The sequence below is a fragment of the Choloepus didactylus genome, chromosome 8 (assembly GCF_015220235.1).
Source record: "Choloepus didactylus isolate mChoDid1 chromosome 8, mChoDid1.pri, whole genome shotgun sequence".
Lineage (NCBI taxonomy): Eukaryota > Metazoa > Chordata > Mammalia > Pilosa > Megalonychidae > Choloepus > Choloepus didactylus.
In genome coordinates, this window is record NC_051314.1 from 98228204 (window position 1) to 98241619 (window position 13416).

Consider the following 13416-nt stretch of genomic DNA (forward strand, 5'->3'; position numbering starts at 1 on the left):
CTTTAATTATCTTACCACCAAATTTCTTTTAGTTTCTAAACCGGATTCACCCATGCAAAAGTTGCAACTGTATTTTTTTAATGACCTTTTCAGCTCAATGGTATTACTAAATAAATATTTTAAACAGCCAGTTTCAGCAAAAACTGAAATATAACTTATTTTATCCCATCCATTTTTTGAGGGGTAATGCCTGTCATTTATGATAAAATTCTATGTGTTTTCTCAGTCTGTAAGAGGATGCTGTTGAGCCTAATTTTCAAATTCTGTTTACACAACATCAAATTTGAAAGTCTGTTCTTGCTTTCTTGGGAGCCAGATAATCTTTTTAAATACTTCTAATGACCTTATCCTTCAGAATTATTTGATATCTTAGATTCTGGCAGACTTTGGCTGTTTAATAAATTTCAGTTTCAAAATACTTCCATTTTTCATTTCCAGAGCTTTGTTTTGCTTGTGCACAGTCTTTTCCCTTTGCCATCAAAATTGTCGTCTGGGGGGAAAGAATTTTTCCCTTACTTTGTATGCTAAATATCCAGAGACAATGTTTTCAATGAATAGTACCAAAAAACAAAAAAAAAAAACACAAAAAAACCAGAGAATTAAATATTGCATTCAAATCACTTCTAAAGATTCAGCAAGTTTCCTTTTAGTTGCTCAGTGTAAAGCTTTGATTTCCTTGTCTTTATGCCAAAAAAAAAAAAAAAACTTTGAAAACCATTTTGTATGTATTAGCATTATAGTGTGTGTGTGTGTGTGTGTGTGTATACACACAGTATAGTTAATGCGGACACACAAACACACCAATAACATCCTAATTTCAGTTCATAAGACAATATAATGCCCAAAATAAGAGCCCTGGGCATAGCCCAGTGGCCTGGGGCTTGTACATAATTCTAGAGAGCAGTGTTCTTAGTCTTTTTTGTCTTTTTTCAGTTAATGGATTACTTATTAGGGCAAAGGCCCCAAGTGCCACCACCTTCTACTCTGCTTTCCATAATAAAACACCTCACCGTAGTTAAAGAGAGGACAGGTGATGCTTTTGATTGGATACTAAAACCGTTCATTCATTTTGTAGGTGCTTGTTGAACTTCTGCTTATATGCAAGCCTGTTTTAGGTTCTGTGGCTGCTTAAAAAATATAGTTAAAGACCTTGTGGGCTGTCAGTGGTCCTGAGACTACACTGAATTATAGGTAAATGAAAGGGCCTTAGCCATATCCTAAGTTTTAATGAAACCCAGAATTGTTTGGCTTATTGATGTAGGACAATTTGCTTAAGAGATTATATGATACAGAGGTGTTATTCTCTGTTCACACGAAGGAAATTTATGCTGGGCAGTGTTTGTAAAATGATAAAACATTGTTTGACTCTATTTGTATACTATTTTTGTTCCTGTGGAAAAGTAAATAGAACAGTTCCATTCAGGTGTAGCAGGTGAGTCCCTTTATGTGTTGTTTAAGGTCTGCTGACCATAAGTGGCATTTTTTTTTTTGAACAATGTATTATGTATTTATTAAATTAGCATTTTAACATATCACAGATTGTAAAATTGTCTTCACTCTGAAACTATTAATTTTGAAATTCAGATGCATACCAAGTAGTTTTTCTTTTCCAAATTGCATTTGCAGTAGGATAATGAAAATTGCTTTGTTTTTAAAGGATTAAAAAAATTTTTTTTTCAATATTTGCTACATGACTTAAGTAGGAAAAGGGTAGTTAGCACTCAGCCTGCAGCCTTTGGGTTATATCACTCACAAATCATATTTTACATTGAATAGATAATATATGTTCATTTTACATATGAAGAATTAGAGATTTTTGTTTTCCACTAGTAAAGCCTTATAAAAATAAAGATAATAGAGAAGTGTATTTGAACATTTAAAAATGATTCTTATTTCGATCTATACATTTGTTTAGATTATTTTAATTAGGCATAGACAACTATAAAATTGTTTTTTTCTAGTATACTTTTAAAATAATTGGGGCAAGAGCTTACCATTGTATCTATTTTCTTTTTTCTCCCTCTTTCTCTCTCTCTCTTTCAGTTGTAGTTGAATCATTTCAATTCCATTTTTAGGTTACTAGTCCTTCTCCCTATAATGATCGTTTACTTTATATACCATCCAATATTGCTATTGAATTATTTTTGTGAGTTTTGTCCTCTCAGCAAAAAAAAAAAAAAAAAATCAGTCTTCTTGTAATAAGAGAACAAGTATTTAATATTTATTGTAGCCTCAGTAGTACCTAGTTATGTCTTGGGCATAGAGTATTTGCTTGAAAAATACTTGCAGAATTGTACTGAAGTTTAAAGAGGGATGCTATTTTCCAGTTACTCAGAGACAAGCATGAGAAGTCATCTTTAAGTGGCTAACTGGCTGCTTAGTATGGGTGTCAGAATGCCAAAGTACAATAAAAACTACAACAGTCAAGAAAACCTCAATATTTGCATAGACTATTCAGCCAGTGTCTGAGCTAATAACTCCATGGGGTGCCATCTTCAGATAGGAAGATTCCTTGTTGAGCATAAAATCAGAGCAGTCATGCTTTTGGGACAAGCTATCTGGTTTTTGAAATCAAGGGAGGGTAGCTTGATACATCAGTTCTATTTTGTTCCCTTATAATCATTTATATCCATTAAATGATATATTATATCCATTATATATAATCATTTATATCCATGAAGATTGAATAGTAAAAGGGGGAGGTAGGGAAGCCTTTCTCCTGGATGGTCCCAGAAAGAAGTTTCTAAATACTTGCTTATATACTTAAATATTTTAGGCTTCAATGCAAAATATGCCTGTTCACTTAACCCAGTATTTCTTCACACAGGGTAAAAATTAATTGCTTAGGCCTGAGCTTCAGTTATGTTATTCCAGTCATACTCCTTTGAGTCTGTAGCCAGGCATTTTATCTGGAATTTGAGGCCAAAGCATTACTAGACAACACAGTCAATTTACAGATTATGATTCTGGTTAGGTTATGTCTTCAGGTAACTCTTCTAACTCATACAGTATATTTTTCAGTAATTTCAAGTACTTAACTCTCTTGCTTGTTTTGGCTACATCTAGATTTGCAAGGTATGAAGGTACGTTCAGAATTTTTAACCCAGTGAATTCAACATTATGTTATAAAATTTTAGGCTTAAAATTCTAGGCATCCTAGCTCAAGTAAATGTCAACCCCATGGAGGGAAGAGTAGCTTTTCCCATATAAACGCTGATGAGGGGTGTGTGTGTGTGTGTGTGTGATTTTTAAAAGTAGCTCTTAGAGGAAACAATTGTATTTTTTTATGGAAAAGTGCAGTTAAAAGTTTTGGCCTCCCATTCGTGTTCTCTACCCTCATCGTGTAGGCAGCATGTCTTTTCATACTCGTCTGTGAATAGGAATTAATTTCATTTTATACTTCATGGCTCAACCATTAGATATAATTGGAGGCCTTCCACATCTTCACACTTGTGGGAAAATACATTGTTTCTACTGGATGTCTTTAGGCAGAATAACATTTTGCAAAGAACTGGGGATCATATTCGGAAGGAATTGGTCCTGTTGGATTACCCTGTTTATTCTTAGTCATTCCCTCAATTTCTCTGAACCTTAGCCTAGTTTCTTTATTTATGAAAAGAGCTTTCACAGTAATATGTATCTCATTTTACTTAATGCAAACGTGCTTTGTTTCTAATATAGTATTGGAAAGATGAAAATCTTGCAGTCCTACTGTAAATCCAAATTGGATAATGCATTTTAACAGTCACCAATTCTTTGAAGTTATATATTATTTAAGAATATTGTCCATTTCCAAACTATTTTAGTCATGTATATTTGACTGAAGCAGTCTTTTGGGAATTGACTCTAGTCAGAGATAATCTATTCTATTCTATTTGTATGACCAAAGTATAGATGGAATTAATTGTCAAACAGCAATAGGAATGTTAAATTGCAAATTTCAGGCAATAACTTATGAAGAAATTGATGGAGTTTATTTTTCATTATATAAAGAATCCAAGGTATTTTTTTTCTAACTTCTTATTCTGAAATACTTTGAAGAACAGGATAATTATAGAAATAATACAGAACCCACTAAGAGAACTCCAGTATATCCCATAATCCCCCATATACCCAGATCTACCAATTTTAACATTTTGCTACACTTTCTGTATCATTCTATCTATCCATCTGTCTCTTTGTCTGTTTATGTATCAGTCCATTTTCTGAACACTTGAGAGTGGGTTGTATATGTCAGGCTCCTTGAACATTTAATACAGTAATGAGCACTTTCTAAGAACACGGATATTCACTTATGTAACCATTTAAGTACAGTTATCAAGTTCAAGAAATTCAACAATGATATAAAACTAAGTCTATATTCCAATCTTTTCATATGTGCCAGTGTGCCAGTTTGAATGTATTGTGTCCCCCAAATGCCATTGTCTTTGTAGTTTTGTGGGGTAGACGTTTGGTGCTGGTTGGATTTGCTTGGAATGTGCCCCACACAGCTGTGGGTAATGATTCTGATGAGATGTTCCCATGGAGGCTTGGCCCCACCCATTCGGGGTGGGCCTTGATTGGTGGAGCTATATAAATGAGCTGACTCAGAGAGAGGGAACTCAGTGTGTGCAGCTGTGAGTGATGTTTTGAGGAGGAGCAAGCTTGCTGGAGAGGAACGTCCTGGGAGAAAGCCATTTTGAGGCCAGAGCTTTGGAGCGGACCCTGGCTGCCTTCCTAGCTAGCAGAGGTTTTCCGGACGCCACTGGCCATCCTCCAGTGAAGGTACCCAGTTGCTGATGTGTTACCTTGGATGCTTTGTGGCCTTAAGACTGTAACTGTGTAGTGAAATAAACCCCTGTTTTATAAAAGCCTATCCATCTCTGGTGTTCTGCATTCTGTAGCATTAGCAAACTAGGACAGCCAATCATGTCTTTTTGAGTCTTTTCTCCCTTGATAGATCCCATCCAAGATCATGTATTGCATTTAATTGCATTGTCTCTTTAGTTGCTGTTTCTTTCTTTCTCTTTTTTAATTGTGGGAACATATATATATTACGTAAAGTTTCCTATCTCAGTCTTTCTCAAGTATGCCATTCAATGGCATTACTCATACTTACAATATGGCAGTACCCTCTCTACCTGTCATTATTAAAACTTCCCCACCTCCACTAACAGAAACCCTACACCCATTATTCTTGAACTCCTTGTTCCCTCTACCCCGACCCTGGCAACTTGTACTCTAATTTCTATCTCTGTGAGCTTGCATATTCTCTGATAGTTTCTTTGTAGTTTCAGTGGGGATTACATTTAACATCCTAAATCTATAACAACCTTGTTAGTTTAGATACCAACTTAACTTCAATGGTATACGCCAACTATGTTCCTGTATTCCTCTGTCCTTCCACCTTTATGTAGTTCTTGTCACAAATTACATATTTATAAATTGACTCTAAAACCATTGGTTTATCATTACATTTTATGCATTTACTTTTTAGATCCTGTAGGAAGTAAAAAGTTGAATTTTAAATAAAAAATACAATAGTAGTAGTATGTATATTTACCTGTCATTCATTTTATGGCCGATCTTTATTTCTTCATGTGGCTTCAGTCACTTGTCTAGTTCCTTTCCTTTCCACCTCCAGAATCCCTTTAGCATTTCTTATAGGGATAGTCTAATGGTGATAAAATTCCCCAGCTTTTGTTTATCTGGGAATATCTTAATTCCTCCCTCATTTTTGAAAGACAGTTTTACCAGATATGAAATTCTTGGTTGTCAGTTTTTTTGCTTTCAGTGCTTTAAATATGTCATCCCACTGCCTTCTTGCCTCTGTGCTTTCCGACGAGAAATCAGCATTTAATCTTATTGAAGCTATTTGAATATGACACATTGGTTCTTTCTTGAGGCTTTCAGAATTTTCTCTATCTTTGGCATTCGACAGTTTGATAACACGGTATGGTGTGGGTCTATTTGGGTTTATCCTGCTTGGAGTTTCTTGAGCATCTTGGATGTGTACATTCATGTCTTTGGTTAAATTTGGGAAGTTTTCAGCCATTATTTCTTTGAATATTCTTTCCCAGTCTGCAGGTGGATCTGTGGAGTGTTCTCTTTCAGGGTTTATCCATACAATGAGATTGTAGCTCCAGGCCAAATTGTAGGCCCATCTTGATGCTTTCTGCACTTGCCTCTATGTTAGGCATGTTCCTGTAGCCCTAGGAATTCCCCTATTTACATGGACCCAAATACCCCTTCTTCTCTATGAAAGTTTCCTCATGGTCCCGGCACTGCATTCTCTATCCTACAGCCAGAAATCCCTTGCCCCAGGCAGCCGCGACTAAACTGCTCTCCTCTAGTGTTCTGTAGGAGATTGCCTTGAGCTGCCTCTACACAGGTCAAGTTCTGGGATGGAAAGTCCCTCAGGCCACCACCAGGCAGATTGGACCAGACATACCTGCTCTCAGTTTGTGTGCGAAAGTTACTCTGCTCCCTCTGGAACCACACTGGCTGTGCAGGCCATCTCTACCTGAGCCAGTGTGGGGTGGGAGAGGGGTCACCTGGTCATCAGGATATCCTACTGCTTTTAAGTTGCATTTTTGTTGATTTGGCACTCACCCTCTTAACGCAGTCCTTTAACTGTTTTTCTGGAACTTTGAGAAAGACATTCTTGCCAGTTCTTGTTGGTTGTTCAAAGCTTCTGTGGGAACATGGAGGCTTGAAGTCACCATCTTGATTGGGGTTGGGCCTAAAAATCCAAGGCATTTTTGTTTGTTTGTTTTTGTTTTGTTTTTAACCTTACCATTATGTATTATGGATCTTATGGCTGAAAAGAGCACTGTGACTAGTAATGTCTATGATCAAGAATATTCATCTTTGTCTATGTTGTTACAGATCCATTGTTTTATATTTGTGGTTAAAAAATACAGGTTTTTATTGTAGAATCACAGTATATTCATTTACATTTGTGTATAACAGAGTTTTTGGGTCCCAGCCACACTGCAGTATTTTGCACTGTTAGCTTTTCTTGATTTTTATGAACTCTGAAAGAAAGAGCTTAATTGCATTTTCTTTTGGACACTTAGTGAGCAAAAGCTAGAGCTACAGATAGGGCTGGAGAATTTCCATTTAAGTGGGGAACTACATTTATAATTGTAGTATCACAGTAATTTCTCAAATGGGAGTGTTTTAGTTTACTGTTGACCAACCACTGCTGGAGTCGTGATGTCTGCTAAGGGGACAAAATGGATTATTTTTAATATAATCACTGACTAGTGGTCTTTGAATCTGACAGTTCCAAATATAAATATGTCTGATATCTTCTCTTTCTAGGAATCTTTCAAGACATGATCTCATTTTATTGTCTCTGCTGCATTGTTCTGTTGAATACGTTTTTATTTCCTCAGGGTACAATGATTCTATGGATGCAGTATCTTTTCAGGAACCTAACTAAGAAAGGATGCCATGTTTATATAAAAGGAGCTTTTTCAAATGCCAAGGACAGTACAGATAAATGTCCATGAATAGCATTCCAAGTGGAAGATTAAGATAGCTTGAACATGATAATTTTTTTATCAGTATTAAATGAAGAAATGTAATTTAGCTTTTACAAATTATTACCAGTTAATGGATGGGGAACATGAAGCACAAATTTGAACTTTGGAACCTTGAAGTAATCATCCTGGATAGCCAAGTATTCAGACAAGGATGCAGCTTCAGATCATCACTTTAACGAAAAACAACAGCTGTTTTTGATGGAATTTTTTTCTAACTTGCCTGGCTTATTAATCAGAGCAACCTGAACTTATTTTAACTTTTTTTTTTTTTTTTTTTATGCTCAGGGTCATTGTTAAGAGAATAATGTATAGGAATGCATTTACTACCATTGAGTGTAACAGGATAATCCAGTACTAGAGGAATCCACTTTCCCAATTTCTGACTCTCTTCTTTCTGTTGTGAATATGAAAGCATCTGTAAAAAAAGGATAAATAGGTGCTAATAATGTCTCTATATACCTTTTAAATCTTATCCTCTATTGGAAAGAATCCTCAATCAAGGTCTGTATGTTCCTCTTATATTCCCAAATCACAGTATCAACATAAAACTCATCAAGGCTGATGTAACACACGTGTCAATAGGCTTCACTATTACGTTCTAATAATAGAGACTGTTGGGGTCATGTGCTATGAATCCAGATAATTTTGCATTACTAATAAGCTCATTCAATTCAGAAATCATTTCTGAGCATCTGTGTACTTGTTAATGAAGGGATAAAAAGAAACCTAAAACACCATTAATTCTCTCCTAGAGTTTATAATCTTAGATGTTCATAGAGAGTTATGTTACTGGCTAACTGCAAGGTTCCTCAAATAAGGACACCCCCACCCCCGCACTTACCCTTCATACCCCAGCGGTGTTCTGTCTGAGTAAGTACCAACAGATCTTTAGCAAGTATTTATTTAGCAAATACCTATTTTATAAATGAAAATATTTTGGCCTTATTTCCATATAAAATTTTTTCTTTATTCAACAGAAATCTTCTGGACCGAGACACATTTTCAAAATCTGATCCAAGTACGTATCTATTGTTTGCTTTTGAAGCTGTCTACTTATTTTACTTAACTTGATTTTTGTAAGCATTGTGTGAAATTCATCGTTCTTGTTTACATATTTGCTTTAAAGATTAGAAAGCAAGAAATGGGATGGGCCCAAGCCCTGAGTATTCATCTGTCTGGGTAGGGCTGTGGCTAGAGGGAGTTGTTTGAAAATAACATGAGAATGCAGGGGACTCCAGTGTAGGACAGTTCATTTTGAAATGAAATCTTCCTGGTATGGCATATATAGAAAATACATATGACAGAAACATATAAAGAGTCATATTTCAAGTGATTTAGCCAGTTTTTTTAAAAAAACAAAAGCAGTGTATAAAGATATGCACAATCAAATGAAATGTAAAACGTCTTCTGTTTTATGCTGAATATTTTGGTTCCTAATTAGAGATGTTGAAAATTGGAGAGGGCTTGGAAGAATAAAAAGAACACTTTGAATTAGGACACAGCAAATTAACTATAAAAATTATTAAGTGTTTTCAAATCTTAATATTTGAAAATTGATATCCAGCAGTTTTCCATCTCTAGAAAACAAATGTGGAAACAAATATGGTTTAATTACAGGTAAAAGGTTTTTGTAAGGCGTGATAAGAATTTCTGAGGAATTCATGGGGATCACAATTTGTGGGTATTAAAAAATTCTGGTGCTTATAGGTGAATTAGAAGCTAATTTACAAATTGATGGGATTCTTTTGTTTTGATCCCTTAATCTTTACCAACAGCCTTCAGTTTCCTTTTTTTTTTTTTTGGACTTTTTTTTATGGTGGACAGTTTGTTACCTATATAGAAAGATTGCAGGTGGGAATTGTAAATATTAAACATCGATAGAGTATGATTTGCCCCAGCTTGTCTCTAATATGATGGCTGTTAGTACTCTACAAATGTTAGGCTAAGCTTGACTTATTTCTAGTAACATATTGAAATACTTAAAAAGTCTCAAACTGTAGTTCTTAAATTTATGTACATCTGTAGCATAATGTAGATGAAGATATTAGCATGTAATTATTATATTTGTTACATGCCCAGCTCAGTGCATATTAAAGGCTTAAGACCTGATATAATTTGTTTTGTTTCTTCATAATAAATTTTAATCATTTAATGTTTTATTAGCAATTTTCTTACGAGAGTGAGACTAGGAACTAGGCATTAATCCTTGATGTAGCATTTGGACAATTGAAAAATAAATTGTATATGTTTACATCAGATGTTTATAATAGAAATTTATATATATATTTTTTTCATCTTCCATAGTATGTGTGTTATACGTACAAGGTGTTGGAACAAAAGAATGGAGAGAGGTAAGAAACACTTAAAAAAACTGGCACTGTGGAGGATTATATGATATAAGTTAAAACTGGATCACGATAATACTTTCATGTTTTTAGTTAAGGCTTTTTCAACCCCAAGAGTGAGTTTCTTTTTCATTTTATATGTTATCTTTTTATTTTGCCTTTAATAATCCTGAATGTTTGGCTGATTTATGACATCACTGTGTGGAATATTCTAGCCCTGAAACCCATATTTTCCTCAGTCAAAGGTAAATTTAATGTGTTGCAATCTATTTGACATGATTACCTACATTATCTAAGTCTGTGGACTTAGACTCACTTTTAGAGGTCAAGTGCTGATTTTCATAAAATACTGCTTTACAGGGTTTTAAGGCTGATGCTTTATATCAAATATCACCTGTTTTTTTTTTGCAAGTTAGTAAGCTATTTCAAAATACCTTATCCTAATATACTGTTTAATAAAGCAAAAGCAAGGAGGTGGAATTACTATTGGGAGTGATTATTTCAATCATTTTTTTTTTCCAAAGTATTTCCACACTTAAATGGAAAGATGATCATTGAGGGTGGAGGTGGGGGAGAATAAAATAAAAGGCATTTCCATCTGCCCATAGTTGCTTATTATCTTAGGGAAGTTAGCACACTGTTTTATTGAGGTTACAGATTCTGGCTAAATTTCGCTGTGGCCTTAGTGAAATTCATGCTGTTTCTTGCTACAGATTGCTTTGCAGCCAGCCATTTTACCAGTGTGTCCCGTTAGTGAGGTAGAGGGTAAGAATGGATCATTGTAATTTATTCCCAAAACTGGGGTTAGGGGAAGAACAATTCAAATACTGTACCTACTGATAATGGGCCAGTAGGCAGCTGGGATACTGAGCACCAGTTTCTCATATCTAACTGCTTCTACACATTTCCAAATGGTTGTTCCATAGTTACCATAGTTACCTCAAACCTCAAATGTATACTCATCACCCTCGCCCCTATACCTGTTCTTTCTTTGCTCCAAATATGCTAATAACATCAGAATGTCAAATCATAGTTTTTGCAGTCATCCTGACTTTCTCCCCTGCACCTTGTTCATTAATCAGTTCACCAGTGCTATGAATTCTTTTTCATAATAAAAACTCTCAGAGGCGCTACCTCCTTTATTTAGATCATGTTATCTTTTGTCTGCCCTGTTGTAACATGGTGCTACTGGGCTCCAAGCCCTTCTCTCTCTTGTTAATCCACCTAATTACTTCTTTATTATTTTCCTAAAATACATGCTGTCTCTTGCCCTTCACTCTCTAGTTCCCTTTCTCAAAGACTTGGGGACAATCCAATGGAACTGCTGACTGATCCTGTGTGCCAGGCTGGACATTTACCAGGTGTGTCCAGAAATGATATGATTTGAGGTTCTATAAAAAGGATACTGAAAAGATAAGTATAGCTAAGGTACAAGACTAGGCATCTGGGCCAATGAAAATGCCTACTGAAGAAGAGGTTTGGAACTGTACTGGATGAGGGGATTTTTTTTTTCAGTTTTATTGAGATATATTCACATACCGTACAGTCATCCATGGTGTACAATCAGCTGTTCACAGTACCATCTTATAGTTGTGCATTCACCATCCCAATCTATTTTTGAATATTTTTCTTACACCGGAAAGAATCAGAATAAAAAATAAAAATGGAAAAAGAACACCCAACCCCCCCCCCATCCCACCCTATTTTTCATTTAGGTTTTGTCCCCATTTTCCTACTCATCCATCCATACACTGGGTAAAGGGAGTGTGATCCACAGGATTTTCACAATCTCACTGTCACCCCTTGTAAGCTACATTGTTATACAGTCGTCTTCAAGAGTCAAGTCTACTGGGTTGGAGTTTGATAGCTTCAGGTATTTACTTTTAGCTATTCCAATACATTAAAACCTAAAAAGGATTATCTACGTAGTGCATAAGAATGTCCACCAGAGCGACCTCTTGACTCCATTTGAAGTCTCTCAGCCACTGAAGCTTTATTTCGTTTCATTTCATATCCCCCTTTTGGTCAAGAACGTGTTCACAATCCCACGATGCTGGGTCCAGATTCATCCCCAGGAGTCATTGGATGAGGGGATTTGGAGGGAGGACAATGTAAAATGTTTTAAGACTGAAGCAGGGTGTTGGGAGCTTGTTCTTACAGAGTGCAAGTGGTATTGGCTAGCTGGTTTGAAGGGCAGGTTCAGTTCGAACTCCCCCTTGCTTGAAAAAACATCATGTTCTCCTATTGCTTAAACAATAACATATAAATTGCTTAGTTAATTTACAAAGGAATAAAACTTAAAAGGGATACAAAATCATAGTCAAACTCGAGAAGGTGACGGAAGTTAGCACACAGAATTATGTAGATAAAGGATGGATAATAGAAGGAGATGCCAATTAAGAGGCAGTTTCAACAGAACTTCAAAATAGTTAAAGGAGTTAAAAAACTAGAGAGTGGTCTGAAAGAATAGAAAGGTGGTGCCAGATGCAAGAGAAGCATTTTGGACCTAAATTTATTGTATTTAGCAACTAATTGAATTTTCTGGATGAGGGAAAGGGGTGAAAAAAATGAAATAAACTAAACATGTTATATAGAACCCTAAGCCATATAACCCATAAAATCATATGAGAAAGGCACTATCTTAGTTTTCCATTTGCTAAAACAAATACCATACAAAGGTTGGCTTAAACAATGGGTATGCGTTGGCTCACAGTTTCAAGACTAGGAGAAGGCCAAGGTCAAGGCATCAGTAAGGCGATGCTTTCTCCCCGAAGACTGGCATTCTGGGGCTGCCTGGCTGCCAGTGATCCTTGGTCCATGGCAGTGCACATGGTGATGTCTTTTCCTTTCTCCTCTGGGGTCCATTGACTTCCAGCTTCTTGCTTCTCATGGCTTTCTTTCTGTGACCATCTCTATAAGGCCTCCTATAATGGGATAGACCCATCCTGATTCAATTGGGCCACACCTTAACTGAAGTAACTTCATCAAAAAGTCCTACTTACAATGGGTTCACACCCACAGGAATGGATTAAGATTAAGAACATTTTTTTCTGGGGTACATAATTCAATCTGCCCATAGACAGTTTCCTTATTTTGAGAGCCTGCATGGTGTAGTGGTTAAGGGGATGCATTTGAACTCTCAGTGCCTCTGTTTCCTTGTATGTAACATGGAGAAGATGATAATAGATTCTAGCTCATAAGATTTTTGAGAGGATTAAATGTAAACTACTGAGAACAGTGTCTAGCACATAGAAAGGAGGCAGTTTGGGCTCTGAGAGATGAAAAAAAAAAAGTTTTGTATGGACCAGCAAAACCAGTAAGTGGCAGGTAAAAGAAGTTCCTGCACTATAAAATTCTGTAAAGCTCATTCCAAAATCCCAGCACTTGATGGGAAAATGACCTAGGGGATTTGCTTTGCCTCAAACCTGGTATGAAGCTGTGGTATTACCCAGCTGCCTAAAAAGCTAATGCATTCCGAGGATGCATTGATGGATGTGCAGTGCTTACATCAGGAAGATAATGCTGTTATGTTGAACCATATG

General features: G+C 35.9%; 1 protein-coding gene across 1 annotated transcript in view; it reads left to right on the top strand.

Annotated features, from left to right (window-relative positions):
* The window catches only part of CPNE8 (copine 8), a 252147-nt gene that overhangs the window by 22349 nt on the left and 216382 nt on the right, over positions 1–13416 (top strand). Inside the window, exons 2-3 of the mRNA XM_037845646.1 lie at positions 8507–8547; positions 9834–9880. Coding sequence (XP_037701574.1) covers positions 8507–8547; positions 9834–9880 — 88 coding nt within the window. The remainder of the gene's footprint in view (positions 1–8506; positions 8548–9833; positions 9881–13416) is intronic.